This window comes from Sceloporus undulatus, chromosome 4, assembly GCF_019175285.1.
Source record: "Sceloporus undulatus isolate JIND9_A2432 ecotype Alabama chromosome 4, SceUnd_v1.1, whole genome shotgun sequence".
In the NCBI taxonomy this organism is placed as follows: domain Eukaryota; kingdom Metazoa; phylum Chordata; class Lepidosauria; order Squamata; family Phrynosomatidae; genus Sceloporus; species Sceloporus undulatus.
Window position 1 is genome coordinate 132,470,660 of NC_056525.1, and position 17,953 is coordinate 132,488,612.

The window sequence follows — 17,953 nt, forward strand, 5'->3', positions numbered from 1 at the left end:
GGGGGGGGGGGTCCAGACTAAGTGCCACCATTATAATGGGGCATGGGTGCGGCGGCTCAGCAGCACACACCATTCATTTTTCTAATGGGGGGGGGTTCCAGACCCCAAGATCCCCCCCCCAGCTACGTCCCTGCATGGAAGGAGTCAAGGTAACTGCCAAGGTAACCATGATTTTAAACAGAAAATTAGATTTACAGTGGTGCCTCAAGTTACGAAATTAATTCGTTCCGCCATTCCTTTCGTAACTCGAAAATTTCGTAACCCGAAACACTTTTCCGTTAGCACTGGAAAGCCTATAGCTGCACTTTGCAGCATTTGAATTTCGCGCCGAAATGAATTTCGTAACCCGAAAAATATTTCGTAACCCGAAACAGTTTTTGCCAATCCAACTTTTTCGTATCCCGGAAATTTCGTAACCCGCTCATTTCGTATCCCGAGGCACCACTGTATCTGCAAAATATCCCAAACCAAGAAGAGAAGCTAGGGCTATGCAAAACGAACTAAAGAAATTCAATAAATTAAATATAGAGAGATATCAGAATCTCACTTCCAAAAGATTTTACATTTTTCTCTTCTAAACAGAATTCATATTTCAGAATTGATCTTTTTTTTTAACAGTACTTCAAAATCCTTAGCTACACAGATATCACAAATAGGTTTTGGCCCACTATTAGTTCCAGATCACACATTGCTCTCGTTTGAACAATGATACTCGCAGCTCTAAAAAATAAACACATGGAGGTTTGATACCACTCTTTTAACAGGGGATAGATTAAATTAAGCAGACTGTTTTTAAAAATCCACATAAAATTCCACCCATCAGCAATAGAGGTTGATGTATAAAAAAAGGCCCTAGTCAAAAGAAAGCAAGGGGAAAGGCCAGGAATAAATTGCTGAAACAAAGTGAACACCTAACTAAACAGCAAAAAAATAACAGGAAGCAGTAACATACTTCAAAAGATGGAGCAAAAAAGACCTGAATTGGAGACATTAGACCTTAATTTAAAACATACTACATACTTTAGCATATTTAAGTAGGGAATATTATGAATTCAGCAATAAAAATATACAAATGTTAGCAAGAGCTCTTAAAAAGAGGAGCCTCAAAAATATAATTCCAGTGATAAAACATCATTCAGTTAAGCTCCTGGCTTCAGCTGAAGAAGGGAATGAGGCATTCCAAACCTTCTGTTCTAATGTATATACATCTGATATTAATCCCACAATGAATCTGCAACCGTTTCTTGACACCTTCCCTATATCCAAGATCAATGAAATAAATCAAGCCTCTTTAAATGCTCCAATTTGGAATATAAAATAAAACTAGGATCAATAGAAGTATAGTGTCTAGATCAAGGGAAGTAATAGTGCCACTTTCTTCTGCTTTGGTCAGGCCCCACCTGGAATATTGTGTCCAGTTCTGGGCACCACAATTTTAAAAGGATGTTGAGAAACTGGAATGTGTCCAAAGGAGAGCGACAAAAAATGGTGAAGGGTCTGGAAGTCATGCCCTACGAGGAACGACTTAGGGAGCTAGGGATGTTTAGCCTGGAGAAGAGAAGGTTAAGAGGTGATATGATAGCCCTGTTTAAATATTTGAAGGGATGTCAAGCTTGTTTTCTGTTGTCCCAGAGACTAGAACCCAGAGCAATGGATGCAAGCTACAGGAAAAGAGATTCCACCTGAACATTAGGAGAAACTTTGTGACAGTAAGGGCTGTTTGACAGTGGAACACACTCCCTCGGAGTGTAGTGCAGTCTCCTTCTTTGATGGTCTTTAAACAGAGGCTGGATGGCCATCTATCGGAGATGTTTTGATTTAGATTTCCTGCATGGCAGGGGGTTGGACTGGTTGGCTCTTGTGGTCTCTTCCAACTTTATTATTCTATGGCCCTGGGAACAGATGTTTTCTCTGGAAAATTTTATACAGTATTTGATGAAGATCTAGCCCCCCACACCCATTAATCATTTTAACAACATCTTAAAGTGGAGGAGATTTGTCCACAGTCTTCAAGGATTATAGAAATTCTGAATCCTGATAGTGACAGTTCATGTCCAACAACTTATTGTCCAATAATATTGCTCAATCAAGATGATTAGCTATTAACAGCAATTTTGGCAGCAAGACTAAACAATTTTATTATCCATTTTGGGGGCGTTCCCACTTAGTGTTTAAAGCAATTTAAAATGCAGCGAGTCATAAATACAACGATTTAAAATGATGTGATTTTCAATTCGATTTTTTCCCTATCGTTCCCATTTGTGTTGTTGATGGTAAATATTCCGCTTTAAAGTACCCCTATTTCGTTCCCATATAATTTACATCGATTTATTTAAACCCGGATTCGAATTTCTATTCGTTCCCATTAGCTGTCAATCATCGTGACATCATCATGCCGTCATTATACTGTTGATTATTTGTATTTGATTTATCCTAGCAGTCGTTCCCATTTCTTGTCTGTTTTTACCTTCTCTCCTATTTTGGTGGTTTTTTTTAATTAGCCAATCAGAAGCGCTTATGCGCTTATGCTCTTACCCGCATATGCTTGATCAGCCAAATATTCACTTATAAGACAATATATGCGCATATGCGCTTATAAATATATATTTTTAGAAAAACTATGGGCTAATTACCTGCCTCGCAAAGGCTCCAGAGGAAGAATGTGAGAAAAAAAATGGCGACGGCGAAGGCGAAAACGAACAAACTTTTGAATCTTTTTGAAACTTTTTATTCTTTTTAAATGTTCATTAAAAACATCCCAATTTAACAAAATCTTTACTATGTACTGTATATGTAAATACATTTAGGTTATGAATATGATATTGTAATTTGAAGGTATAACTAAATTTTGCTAGTTGTTTATGTCACCACTATTTGAATTACATACAGTGGTATATGGAATTATAATTTACCAGTAATATTAGTTCCAAAAAGCATTCCTAAGGATTCTGTACAGTGTGAAATGGGAGGAGGTCAATGGGGGGGGAGGGTGACACCATGAATTACCACAAACCCTAGGGTGATACAAAACCTAGGGATGCCACTGCACAGGTATAAGATAGTGGGGTATATGGTTCAGCAATATTACATGCAGAAAGGACCATGGGATTATTGTTGATCAAAAACTGAACATGAGGCAGCAGTATGATACTGCAGCAAAGAAGGTAAATGCTATTTTGGCCTGCTTTCATAGATGTACAGTTTCCATGCTGAAGGAAGTAATAGTCCCACTATACGTATTCTGTTCTGATCAAGGCCCATCTGGAGTACTATATACAGTCCTAGGTACCTCATTTTAAGGAGGATTTAGGTTCAGAAAAAAAAAACAAAACCCAGAGGTCTGTAAAACAAATGTATCAGGAAAGGTTGAAGGCATGTTCATCTTGGTGAAATGAAGATTGAGGGGTGAGATGATTGCTTTCTTTAAAGCCCTCAAGGAGGGGGCAGGCCTGCTCTCTGCTACCCCAGAGAGTAAGAAAAGATCTTCTGGTTTGAAATGACAGGAGAGTAGATTTCAACAGAACATTAGAAGGAACTTTGTGACAATAAGAATGGTTTGGCAATGCAACCAATCGCCTAGAGTGGTGTTGAGGTCTGCTTTAGCTGGAGATGGTGCACTGAGCAGGGGTTGGGACTTGATGACTCACAAGGACACCTCCAGTTCTGTGACTTTGTGATTCTCCCTGTATACTTTCTCTACCCTGTGCTCTTCAACAGGGCCTAATTCTCAGTTGCTGCCTGCAGCAGCCCTCAGGGTTGGTCATTTATCACTTCTGTGCTATCACAGCAAACTTTCTTAGTCCTATGATGAGGAAGGAAATATTTTGAAATATGACTTAACTGGCAAGAGTGAGAAAATGGTTGGGTTTGCAGTAGATAATAATGTGGCAGAGAATGGCCACTAAGATGAGGGGTATTAATTCCATATTGAAATATCTATAATTTTAGAGATAAATGAGTCAAAAGAAACAGCATGCTAGTCTGTGACCAAAAAAAGAAAGAAAGAAAGAAAAAGGATGGCAGACTCAGGATTACTCAGAATCAAACTAACTGGGAGAGTAGCATCTCAAATTAGAATATGTGCCAATTTTCTCTTATATTTGTATTTTTTTCATCCTGAATTTGCTATGTCTTCCACTCTTACACAGGCTTCTTGTGAGCAAGAAAGTCCTGTTGTTGTGGGCAATGTAAATACTTGAACTGCCAATGCTTCTTGCAGAAACACTTTTTGCCTAACAGACGGTTGGGAGATGATATGATAGCCCTGTTTAAGTATTTGAAGTGGTGTCATATTTGAGGATGGAGCAAACTTGTTTTCTGCTGCTCCAGAGACTAGAACATGAAACAATGGATGCAAGCGACAGGAAAAGAGATTCCACCTCAACATTAGGAGGAACTTCCTGACAGTAAGGGCTGTTTGACAGTGGAACACACTCCCTCGGAGTGTGGTGGAGTCTACTTCTTTGGAGGTCTTGAAGCAGAAGCTGGATAGCCATCTGTTGGGGAAGCTTTGATTGAGAGTTCCTGCATGGCAGGGAGGGTTGGACTGGATGGCCCTGGCGGTCTCTTCCAGCTCTACAATTCTATGATTTTATGATCATTTATAACCATACCATTCTCTAGACACACTCTCTACCCCAGGCAAAGTGCAGGTGGGTAAGTGGAGATGTAGCTGTGCTGTGCGAAGAATTAAGTGGCATCACATTGCCAAGAGAGAGAGAAGGGGGAAGATACTGTCTCTGCTTCTTTCTGACAACACTGATGTGGTGAATGAGGGCCCCTGCAGTCTGGACCAGAATGAACATTCAAACTTGCTGCCACATTCCATCCAGATTGAGGTCCGGTGGCAAGTGGTTCATCTACAAGTTGCCTTCAGTCACTTGCTAAGCTTTTAAATTGCACTACAGTTTCCCAATCCCAGCCACTGCATGGCCCAGAGCAGCAAGAGAAGGCAATTTGCAATGGGACCTTTAAAACCAGGAATGGGGTCTATACATTCTAAATGAACTATGTTTTTTAAAATAAATAAATAAAATATTAAATACAGAGTCAAAAGCAAGATTAAATATAAAATACTAGTATTACCATGATTTAAAAACTATGTTGCATATTGAATAAGAACATCACTTGTACATGGCTGCACTTTGTGTTCTCCAGAAACCAGAACCTGTATTTTCTTCTTCTAGATTGATACTTATGACGTGACAGTGACAGAAGAGCTTGGGGAGATCCAGTTGATAAAAATTGAGAAACGGAAGTACTGGTTCCCTGATGACTGGTATCTGAAGTATATCACTGTGAAAACACCAAATGGTGACTACCTGGAGTTTCCATGTTACAAATGGATTACAGATGAAAAAGAGGTAGTTCTCCGAGATGGAAGGGGTGAGTGCTTTAGTAGGTTCATTACATGAAGAGCTAAACTGAGGACCCCTTTAGCTCCAGATTTTACATACTGAAGGAGTTAATCCTGGGTATCCAGACATAGGATGCTAATTTCATTCTGGGTGCCTAAACAAACTTTGAGTTTACATACATTTATTGCTCACTTTGTGGTTTATTTTAACTACAATTTATTGAAACAAGCCAGCTTCAAACCTTGGTTTATAAAGCTGCCTCCTTTCAATAAATCATGCTTAACCTTAGTGCAAACTTCAGACATAATGCTAAAACATTAAGCAATGGTCACTTAAACCCACTCCCCTCATAGCAGCTTGGTTAGAGGGGTAGGGAAGCAAGCAGCAGAAGCTAGGTTCATTTCACCTACATTATAAACCTTAGTATGCAAAGGGATCTTGCAGCACCTTTCAGACTAACTGTGCAAAATAACTTTTATCATGAGCTTTCATAGACTCTGTCCATGAAATTTAGCTGGCATGGATTATAATACTAAAGTTTATATTAATAGTTGTGCCAGTCTGGATTGTCAGAATGCAAAGGGATCTTGCAACACGTTTGGCCCAGAACAGACTTAAGTGGTACCTATTGATCTACTTGCATTTGCATGCTTTCAAACTGCTAGGCTGGCAGAATCTGGGACTAGTGACAGGAGCTCACCCCATCATGCAGTACTCAGGCCTCGGACTGCCAACCTTCTGATCTTCCAATCATCAGAACTGGTGTCATAAGGGCTTGACAGACCACCCTGAAAGGGCGGGCTGGAGCCACCTGTTTTTACTCCTGAAGGAGCCCACAGCAACCAAACCACATGGGCTCCTTCCACACAAAAAGGAACCCACTAAAAGCAGCTTCTTTTTGGCGTATGTGGCTGCTGCCATCACTGCACCATTGGCACACTGTGGTACATCGATGATGCAAGCGCGGCACCCCGGCGTACGAACACTGCTCTGCATTTGCGTCATCATGGTGGCCCCATGAGGATGGAAGGCCACCATGATGGCGCCGCCGTCACGCACTGGAGCTTGGGAGTGTGCGGATATTCTGCACTCTCGAGCCCTAATTTGGCTCCAGGGCGCCACAAAGCGCTCGTTTGTACTGGTCCTTAACCACTAAGTGACCACATCCCCACAATTTCAGTTAGCTGGTAACAAATTTTGCTACAGTTGCTTAAGTACTGTTATGGAAATTAGAAGGTGGTGACAAAATCAGAATTACTTGCATCAGGCACAAGTGCTTGTACTGGCAGGTAATGACTACTGGCTTGAGTGTGGCCAAGATCCATCTTTTGCTTAAAAGATCCACTGTAGTTTTCTTTAGTTTCTAACCCTGCTTTACTGCAAAATTCTGAGAATTCAGGAAACATGAATGTGATAAATTTGTATGAAAATGTGCACTGAATGAAATTCTGCCACAGCTCTGCCATGCAGCTCTGTGGAGGCGAATTCGAACTGATCCAGGTCTTCCACCACATATTGGCCTCTGGTTCATCAGTATTGGAAGAAAATTGAATTACCCCTTAAAAGAGAGATAGGAAATGTATGGTCTTCCAAATGTTGGTGGACTGCAACCTTCACCAGACCTCACTATAGATTGTGCAAACTAGGGCTGTTGGTAGTTGCAATCCAACATCATCGGCAGTGCCATAATTTACCCACCCATGTCCTAAAGCCAAGCAATTCTAGAACATATTTCACATCTTGGTTTCAGATATTACCCTTATCTTTTATCTTTCCCAGCTACGATTTATGGGGATGACAAGACTCATATGCTTAAGCATCACAGATCAAAAGAATTGGAGGAGCGCCAGAAATTGTATCGGTGGGTTCTCATCATTTTTTATTCTGAGTTATGATTTTTCAATATGATCTGGTCATAATGAAGCACCAAAGAGAAGTGCTCTGTTTTATTTATTTTTTTAAAAAAAACCTGACAGGTTTGTATAGGAAAAAATAAGAATCACTTCGACACAAAGAAAATACTTGTCCAGAAGATAAGAATAATGTGTGCATTGAACCATTATATGCTATAGTTGACAGTGGATGAGCTTAAGAACAGAACAAAGTGTTACCCAATTCCACTCTCACATTGGGTATGTTTGCATCACAAAATTATAGCAACTCAATTCAGCTTTAAATATAATGGTTCCTCCTATGGAATTCTGGGATTTGTAGTTTTTTGAGGTACTTAGAATTCTCTGCCAGAGAGCTGTAATGCTGTAGTTCAGGGGACTGTATTAGTGAATTCTCCCCAAATTACAAATCCTGGGATCCCATAGGATGAGGCCATTGCAGTTGAAGCAATATCAAACTTCTGTAATTGTACAGTATGGAAACTGTCTAAATAGTACAATATTGTGTTTGTTTATCCACAGATGTAAATCTTTGTTAGTTTTGTTCTCATAGAAAAGAGAATGTTTACATGGCCATAAGAAAGTTGCATAGTTTCCATGGAGTGTTCACAGTGCAAGACTTACTCTGTGCAGACAAAAAGCGAAACCTTGTGCAGTTTTGCATAGCATAAGTCCTGACCTGTGAAGATTCTCACTATAGACCTCACTTGCTGGGTATTTCCAGCACTCAGGGACCCCCCCCCATTTTGTTGTTGTTGTTGTTGATGTTCTTGTTCAAATATTTGTGATTCCACACAGCTATGGGCTCGGCCATGTGCTGATTCCCCCACATATATGTGATGGCTCTGCCCACTGTTATTGGCTTTTAATAGTTATGTAATTTTAATCTTATACTGTTTAATCTCTTTTTAAGGCGGGGGAATACTTTGTATATATGGATGTACTATTTTAATTGTTGTAAACTGCTTTGATTGTTCTAACAAAAAGGGGGGTATAAATAAAAGTTTTATTTATTAATTTTATTATTAGTACCAACTAGAGAGACCCAATTAATAAATTGTTAAGTAGTAAGCCAGCATCTAAATAAATCCAATGGATTTAATGAGTCCATTCTAATCAAGGCTAAAATAGAATTTAGGTCATTGTTTTACAAAGTTATATAACTCAAGGTTCTTATATAATTTTTTAAAATTTCTTATTAATTCCACACATTTTGATAGTTTTTTCCTCTTTAAAGCATCTCAGATGGACACTTCTTTTCCCACCCCTTTACATTTTGAATAATATCAAATATAAACTATATTACTCATTACTGGTAATGGTGAACTGAGGCCTGCAAGATACAAATTCAAGTCAGCACTGACAGAGCATCCCTAAGGGCAAGGCGGGGGGGGAGCCCTGCCTGAGCCATTGCACAGAGATAAGGGGGAGATTTTGGAGCTTATTGCATGCACCTTTAACCCAACTGCACCATAACAGGATGCAGCCAGGACGCGGGATGCAGGCGGGAATTGTCGCATGTAATTTGCTGCTAATTCCGCTGGCCGAGTACAGCCCAGGTGCATGCCAGCTCCCAGGCATGCTTCGGCAACTACTTTTCCAATTCAGAAAGCTCCTGGCTTTGAAAAGTGGCTGCCAAAGTGCACCTGGGAGCTGGGATGCAGCCAGGCTGTACTCAACTGACAGAAATCGGCAGCGAATTGCATGCAATAATTCCCACCTACATCCTGCATCCCGGCTGCATCCCATTGAGGTGCAGTTGGATTAAATGTGTGTGCGACAAGCTCCCCTGTCTTTATTTTTGTTTAGCTGTGCTAGAAAGTATCAAACATCTCTTTTCTCGGTTATTTGGATCATCCCTAATATTTCCTTTTAGTATTTTCCACCTTTGCTTCCTTAGTTCTTCTTTTCAGTGCAACAAAGGATGACAAGAAAGGCAACAGGCAAGTGGTTTGCCAGTCCTGACCTGTCTGGATGCAAAACATGCTAGTAAATTACATCTACCTCTTTATCAATCTCTCTGTCTCTTTTACATTGCTGCAGAGGGGTTCTCTTCCTCCTCCTCCCCTTCCTCCTCCTTCTCCTCCTCCTCATCATTTTTATTCATTTATATCCTGCCATTCTTCCAATAATGGGATTCAATCATGGCAACTTGTTAAGCCTATATAAAAAGAATATTATACAGTGAATTAATCTGGTGGGGTGGGGTGGGATGGGGAGAAAGGTGTCTGCCTTACTCCTGGGCCATTAGTGGCCATTTAGTGGCCTGTACTGGCCCTTCCAGAGGAACATGGTAGGATGTTCCCTGCTGCACCTCCACAATTTTTTTAAAATGATGTTTGCTTCCAAAACCAAAAGGAACTGTGGGAGTCATTTTTGCCATGTTTTCATACCCCATTCCATTTTGGGACCAGGAGAGACCTTTTTTACAACAGGAAATGAACCAGAAGTGAGCTGTTTTAAATACAGTGGGCCCTCAGTATCCGTGGGGGATCCGTTCCAGATCTCCTAGCACATACCAAAATCCACAGATGCTCAAGTCCCATTGTCCTTAATGGTGTCATGAATTTGCAGCCGCGCCACCATTGGCACTGAAGTCTCCCTCTACCTTCCCTCCTCCCTTCCCCTTTCCTCCCTTCACCATCCTCCTTCCCTCCCTGCTTCCTTCCCCTTTCTCCTCCCATCCTTGGGTGCACATGCACTGGAATTGGAAGGTATAATTTTAAATGCTAACCAAATTGTTACTGTTAACTGCCATCAACTTCAACTTATGGTGACCCTATGAACGAACAGAACGGAGTCATAGAAGTTGGAAGAGACCACAAAGACCATCCAGTCCAATCCCCTGCAATACAGGAAGACACAATAAAAGCACAAGTGGCCACCTAGACCATCTAAAAATCTTCAAAGGAGACTCCATCACACTCAAAAGGCAATGTATTCCACTGTCAAACAGCTTCTATCATCAGGATGTTTTTCCTAATATTTAGGTGGAATTGCTTTTCCTATAGTTTGAACTCATTGCCCCATCCTCTGGAGCAGCAGAAAACAGCTTGCTATACTATCCTCAATATGACACCACTTAAAATAAAAACATACAGTAAAGATGGTATAACTTTGAAACAAATTACAGGAAGAAAAAGATTATGGTACAATACAGTACAGCGAAGTGTACATAGCCTGATAAAATTAATTTAGAAATGTAATTTTTTAGCTACATAATTTACAGTTTTGAAAACAATATGAAAAGTAAATGTTGGTTTGCTCAGCACTTTCTTTGATACTTAATCAGGTGGGCAGAATGGCAGCCAGGCTTTCCACTGAACATAGATGCCAAATCTCACAAGGATTTGCCTCGCAACATCCAATTTGACAGTGAAAAAGGAGTTGATTTCATTTTGAATTACACCAAGGCGTAAGTATTGTGATGAGACGGGAAATGCTTAAGTCCTTCCAAAACAGCATTATTTCCACAGGATAGTCGTAGTTAAAATGAGAATTTAACACTTGATTCTCAAATGGTGTAAAATCAGATGACGTGGTCATCTGTACCATAGATTTCCCAGCATCTAAGGTGTAGTACAGATGGCGCAAAAGCGCCATGCTTGCACCGTGCTAGGATTATGGGACCATGCAGCAACTGCACAGTCCCTAACCCTAGCATGTACTGGTGGCAGCATAATGGCAACACCCCGTATACACGCGTGCCGCCATCATGACATAATGGACGCATAGCCTCCGCACGTTGCGTCATGCCAGTTACATCAAGAGTGTGCCATTGGTGCACTCAGACATAACTGGTGCAGCAGGAAAAGAACCCGCTTTTTGCGGGTTCTTTCCTGCAGAGGGAAGCCATGCAGTTTGGTGGCTGCAGCTTCCCTCCTCAGGAAAAAAGGTTGCCACCTCTCTGGACCTTCAAGCAAGTATGTACCTGGCCTAAGTCAAGAATGTTGATTCTTATGGATCACATAGATATAGGGTTGAAAATAATTACAAAAGCCATCTAGTTTACTCCATATCATACAAGAATGTACAACTATAACACTAATTGTTCAGCTGAAAAATGGGAATGTTTAATATTTGTAATAGAAAAGCTTCACACCAGCTCAGGTCTTAGGTACATGAAAAATCTGGGAAAGGAAACTAAAGTTCCAGAGAGGAATAAAAAGGCTTTTGAGATGTGTCACCTCTCTCCCCTCACACAATCTAGACCTTGGTTCAGTGAATGTCATTTTAATAGAGGATAATCAAGGATATAGGCCTTATACAGATGGGCTGAAAAGGCTGGCCTGTTGTGTCCTGATGTTGGATGCCCTGACTCCACCCCAGGGCATCATGTTGCCACGTGCCATTCCAGCTGGCGCGCGGAATCATGGTGCGCTTCCAGCGCTGCATCCAGATGATGCAGTGCCAAAGGGGCACCATATATCCATGCTGCTGCAGCTATGGCAACCTCCAGAAGCTGGATCGAGACCATGGTGTGCTGTGGCCCAGATCCGGCCAGGAAAGGGGCAGCCTCCCACCACCCCTTAGGAGCAATCTGTAGAGCCCCTTACTTTGGATTTCAGCAAGTGCTTGCTTAATGCAGCACCCCAACTTCCTTTTAGATGAGCTACTGCTTTGTTCTCATAGTGAGCAATGTCGCTCTAGGAGAAGGGCTCCAATATGCCTTGTTATTGTCTTCTTTTGTTATAGTAATATTTTCATTTATATTATATTTCCGCTTCATTCATAGTACAATGCAAGGACTTCTGCAGGTTTGGCTGGGGAACAGGTGCCTGGGTTGGGTTGAATATGTCCCAGAAAGTCAGATTAATGTAGAAGAGCGGGTTCAATATTGTTTTGAAAAACACTAATATATAGTAATTTCATTGGTGATATTTAATTGCTGTAGATGAAATCTAATCCTCTTCCTTTAAAGCTGTGGCAAAGAATTTCAAGCTGAAACCAAAAAAGGAGATGGATAGGAAAAGTGAAAGTTGCAGGGTGATGGAAGACAATAAAGTTGCAATAATATTTATTAAGTGCTTTATATTCATTTTTTTAGAATGGAAAATCTCTGTGTTAATCGCTTCATGCATATGTTCCAATCTTCCTGGAGTGACTTTGCAGATTTTGAAAAGATCTTTGTCAGAATAACCAATACAATTTCTGGTGAGTTTCTTTGCAGTTTGTGGATAATTCCATCAGAAAGCATCAATTATTTTCCACTATTTCAAAGCATTTGGTACAATCAAATCAGTCCAAAAACAGATGTACACAAAGTTGCAAAAACAAGACTGTTGTTTTTTGCTAGACTAAACAGTTGTGGAACCACCCCTGAAGGAGTGGCCTGCAGCCACCTCTATCTTTCCCAGATCAGGGCCGCAGCAAGCACATGCTGTGCCACTGATCTGGCCTTTCCAGGGCACAATAGCCACAGTGCCACAGATTTAAGGCTCTCTTTGGTGTTATTTTATGTAGCGCCAGGATGCCATGCGCCATGTGAAGCGTTGCGCAGCATCACGCCACCATGGAGCAGAGTCGGGGTGTGCTTCATATGGATGCTATGCCTCGACTCTACCCCTAGGCTGGCCTTAATGGCTGGCTTGCACAGCCTCTAACTCATCTTCTGGAGGAACAGAAATTAGGCAAAATTGGGCAGAATTGGGCCTAGATACTCTGCTTACATTGGATGCCTAGATGCACTGGAAAAAGAGAATATGCATTCAGTGAAGAAGAGCAGCAGAAGCCAACGAGACAGCAAAGCATAGTCAAGGAAGGTACCCTGTACTATGCAGTGGCATCAAATAAATAATGTTGCTATAATTGGAATTTGGGCAAGCTGTTTCTTTCTTTGGGTAGTGAGTCTTCCATGGCCTGCCTGAACCAATGGGCTGCCTCTGGCTGCCATCTTTAATGTGTACACAGAAACTGAAACTGGATCAAATAATAAACCACATTTAAACCACAGTCTTTTGTGCAGGGAAAACTAGTCAGAATGCTCTCTTGCCATTCTAACTACTTAATGGAGATCCTGTTCAACCAGTCCTTGAGAGACCTCCTAGGTGATCTACTTTGAAAGAAAACTGAGTGGTGAAAGATTTAGATGGTTTCCTTCCTAGGGATCTTTCAGATGTCATTTTTTGTTTGTTTGTTTTAGCAGAGTGATGCGAATTACCTCACACATGCATTCCTGATTTGCTGTTCATACTATGGAACTGCATCTATGCCAATCTCTGGAAGTTTGGTTGCTCACACATGCAGCACTCGACCATGGAGTCGACAGTGCAAATGTATTTGAAACACATTCCAGGCATGCCGAGTTTAATCTCGAATTATCCGGGGTCTATTTGCATCAATTATTTACATTGCTAACAATGCAAATCTTTTTTTTAAACTTGGGAAAAAATCTGGTATTGATTATCCTCCCCTCAAAAAAACTAAATTTGGTGCATTTGGGATGCATGTGAACAACATAAAATCAACACAGATTCATCCTGGATTATTTTCACTGTCTGAATAGGGCCTTAATGAAGGAATCAGGAGTATTTGTCACCCTCCCTGCTTCTTTATATACACTGTTCATCATGATGTTGTCCATTCATTTGAAGTGATATACTTTCTCAAGTTGATTCTGAAAAATTAGAAGGAGCAGCTTTACCTCTGTCATCTCTAACCAAATTATTGTATGTTTCTCTGGATTTTCTGCTTTAGATCATCTGTAGAATTTATTTACATATCTATACAGGCATGTTACCTTTTCCAATATACTTTTCCAATAGACTGCCATCTGTAGTATTCAGTCTATTTGTGGATTACTCTTATCCAGCCACTAAAATAGATCTTGATATGACCCAGAGGATGTGGCATTCCTCCCTGTCATATGGCGCATGATGAAAAGCTAAGTGGAATGTTTATAAAGGACACACATACACAGACACGCACATAATTTTCAGATACCAGATGATAGACCATTTAAGACATTTCCCCAGTCACTGTTTCTGAGATAGTATAAACTCATATCTATGAATGTACAACTGACCATGTGAAGAGATAAGCTATGGTTCCAAGTAAGCAGTTGCTTCTCATTTTGCTCCAACTATCGTTTTGAGGCTCCCTCTACCCTTCTTGTTTTTCCTTTTTTAAACGACATGCACTTTGGAGCAGAGTAGCTAATTTTTTGACTAAAAACAACATTTAGGAGAATTTCCATTTGTTCCTTTAGAGTATGTGATGCAGCATTGGCAAGAAAATTTTATGTTTGGATACCAGTTTCTGAATGGGTGCAATCCTGTATTGATCCGAAAGTGCACAGAATTACCAAAGAAGTTTCCAGTGACTACAGAAATGGTAGAATGCAGTTTGGAGAGGAATCTTACTCTGGAAGAGGAAATAAAGGTACACCACCTTCAAATAGACACCTATTTCGTTATTACTGCACTCTTCAAAAGGTTTTTGGCTTTTCAGGAATTTTATTAAAAAGATAGGTTAAAATATTGGAAGAGAATTCCTTTTCTTTTCCTCGGAGAAAATAATGAACTTTTAAGTTGTTATAGAATCAGTTTCTTTTGTACAAATGCTAATAGAATGCCTAATTCTAGATTTGCAGCCTTATCTGCACCTGTAAGTAAATAAACCATGAGTACAGTCAGTTTTATTTCTGAGAACAGGTCAGTTTTGTGCCTATTTAAAGAAGGTTTGTCCATGTGTCCCACACGTTTTTTTCCAAACCATGATGAAATTTAAACTTTCAGCTGCTTTTTGGACAACCCGAGCTGCTGTGCTGGCTGCTACACCAGAGCTATTGCATTTGTCAGTCTATTACCCAATCCCCTCTGCTGTGCAAAATCTTCCAGGGCTACAAATTCAAATTCATTTCCTTTAACACCATCTCATGCTTTTAATAGTTCTCTGTCTCCATCCTAAAGGAAGCAGATTTCAAAGCAAATAAGGGACAGCAAATGCTGCAACCCTCACCTCTCATGATTCTAAAAAGGCAAACATCTTTATTAATTACACAAATAAGTTAGTATATTTATAAATGAAAATGAAGTTGTTTGGACTTGTCGGTTGGAGCAGTGAACCTTTATTATTGTGTTGATATAACACAATGTAATACATTTTTCCAACACTGCCCTAACTCTATAGCATGTTTGATGTATTTGTACCCGAATATGACAAACCTAAAGTCCATCTCTGACAGAAACAAATTAAATGAAATTCCAAATTCCTGAAAATCATTCAGTTTTTCCCACAGAATAAAACATATGGACCAAGAGTATTTGTACACATTTGTTTCCATAATTTGTGTTTTTTTGTTTTTCTTATTTTTGTGTGTGAGTAGAAGTCACATTCCTATGCTTATAATTCAAAATGAGGTTTTATGTTCAAATTTCATCACCCAAGCAAATAGCATAGATGCAGTTCAGTGCATAAAGTGCTAATCTTGATCTGAGGAAGCTGAAGCACCGGTTCAGTTTTGAAGCTTACTGGTTGACTTTGAGTTTTTGTCTCTAAGCCTACAGTTACTTTCAGGATCAATGCTGGAATAATATGTGGAGAATCCCATTTCTGTTGTTAATGTGTTTGTGAAGGTATTTTTGTTGTTGTTAACTGCCTTTGAGTCGATCTTGACCCATGATGACTCTGTGGATGAGACATCTCCAAGACTTCCTGTTCTCCACTGCTCTGCTTAGTTCCTGCAAATTCATACCCATGACCTCCTTAATAGAGTCCATGCATCTAGCATGCAGTCTTCCTCTCTTTCTACTTCCTGAAGTCCTGGTGGCACAGTGGCAAAATGCCACCATTGCAACCACAATGTTGTGAGTTTAATCCCAGGGCTCCAAGGTTGACTCAGCCTTTTGTAAATTGGTAAAATGAGTCCCCGACTGGTTGGGAGCAATTGGCTTGCAGATTGTAAACCGTTTAGAGAGTGCTGAGTTCACTATTATGCAGTATAGAAATGGAAATGCTATTGGTATTGCTACTTCTCTCCACCTTTCCCAGCATTATTGTTTTTTTCTAATGAGTCCTCTCTTCTCATGATATGTCCAAAATACAACAGTCTAAGTTTTGTCAGTTTGGCTTCTAGGGACATTTCTGGCTTGGTCTCCTCCAGGACTCATTTGAACCTGTATACCTTGAAGGTATACAGGATGGCCGTATTTTACCATACCATCAAACTCATCTAGTTGGGGACTAAAGTCTAATGAAGTTACCCCAATCAGTTGCATCTGATTAATGGCATTTTGTAGTTTAACTCTTGCTTGGACAGGGGATATGATTGTGATTTTGAACTTATATGTCTTGAATGTGGTGCTCTATTACACAATATGATAGAGTTGTTTGCGAGGTGATGGCAGCCTACTTATTGTTGTGTGTTTGCCTGATCGTGCAGCCCTATCCTTGCTTTTTATCCTTACTTTTCATAGACCGTCATTTGTTTATACTCTCCAATCTGCCTGTACATGAACCTATGTTGTGTTTTAAACTGGAATTTTGTAATCGTACTGGCCAATTGGCCGTAATAAAGTTATTACTATCAGGTATACAGGAGATAAATATATATTTATCTATGATTTTAGAATAGAATGTTTCTCTGCCTGTGGCAGTGATAATCTTTGGGGACATTGTTCTAGACAATTTGCTAGAATACTTTTGGTTGTTGCCCAAGGTACAGTGGTCAGATTCAAGTTGAATTTCTAAATAGAGGGCTTCTTAGAAGTAGAAAAGAGAGGCTGCCTTCACTCACTGCGAAATAATAGCAATGCTTGAAAACAGGAGAGGGCTAAGTCACTCTTGCTAAAATTCCTCAAGCTGGGGAAATGAGAGAGGGCTTTCTGAGAATGACAAAATGTGAGATGGCTCTGAGGCACTTCTAACGTAAAAATGGGCTGGCAGAAAGACAGGATTGGCCCCTTTAGAGTATTAAGTGCAGACCCAGACAGCAATGAGTACACTTCAGTAAGTAACTAATGATTAGACTGGCAATAAATTCTTTTCAGTATGTATTTATAATAGGCTTTTGACTCAAATTAATATTAAACAAGATACAAGCTAAATCAACAATATTATTTACAGGGAGAGCAAAATAAACCAAAAATAACAGGCGATATATGTTCACATTTCCTTTCCTACAGCAAGGGAACATTTTCATAGCGGATTATGAGCTTCTGGATGGTATTGAAGTCAATAAGAGAGATCCCTGCACGTTACAATATTTGGCTGCTCCAATCTGCTTACTGTATAAGAATCTGGAGAACAAGATTGTTCCTATTGCAATCCAGGTAATCTGCATCTTACCTACTAAAATATTACCTCTGTCATTATTGAAAGAATAGTTAACAGTTTTTTATACTTTTTAGATAAACCAAGATCCAAAACCAGACAATCCTATTTTCCTCCCATCTGATGCCAAGTATGATTGGTTATTGGCTAAGATTTGGGTTCGATCTTCTGATTTTCACATACATCAGACAGTTACCCATCTTCTCAGGACTCACTTAATTTCTGAAGTGTTTGCAGTGGCAATGTTTCGGCAGCTGCCTTCTGTCCATCCTCTGTACAAGGTAGGTCATTTTGGTGTCAGGATAATGTGGTTATTTTGCTTTTGCAAGGTCTGTCTATATTCTGTTAATTTTTTTGAAAATATACTAGTTTCCTAGTAAATTAATTGTTAATAAAACAAAAATGCACTGTAAATCTTTAAGCTGGATGAGT

At 40.0% G+C, this 17,953-nt stretch overlaps 1 protein-coding gene across 1 annotated transcript in view; it reads left to right on the plus strand.

Annotated features, from left to right (window-relative positions):
- ALOX5 (arachidonate 5-lipoxygenase) overlaps window positions 1-17,953 on the plus strand; it is a 49,867-nt gene that overhangs the window by 12,381 nt on the left and 19,533 nt on the right. The window contains exons 2-8 of the mRNA XM_042461185.1: window positions 5,187-5,385; window positions 7,137-7,218; window positions 10,542-10,664; window positions 12,297-12,403; window positions 14,457-14,629; window positions 17,374-17,520; window positions 17,599-17,802. Of these exons, the coding sequence (XP_042317119.1) occupies window positions 5,187-5,385; window positions 7,137-7,218; window positions 10,542-10,664; window positions 12,297-12,403; window positions 14,457-14,629; window positions 17,374-17,520; window positions 17,599-17,802 (1,035 nt within the window). The remainder of the gene's footprint in view (window positions 1-5,186; window positions 5,386-7,136; window positions 7,219-10,541; window positions 10,665-12,296; window positions 12,404-14,456; window positions 14,630-17,373; window positions 17,521-17,598; window positions 17,803-17,953) is intronic.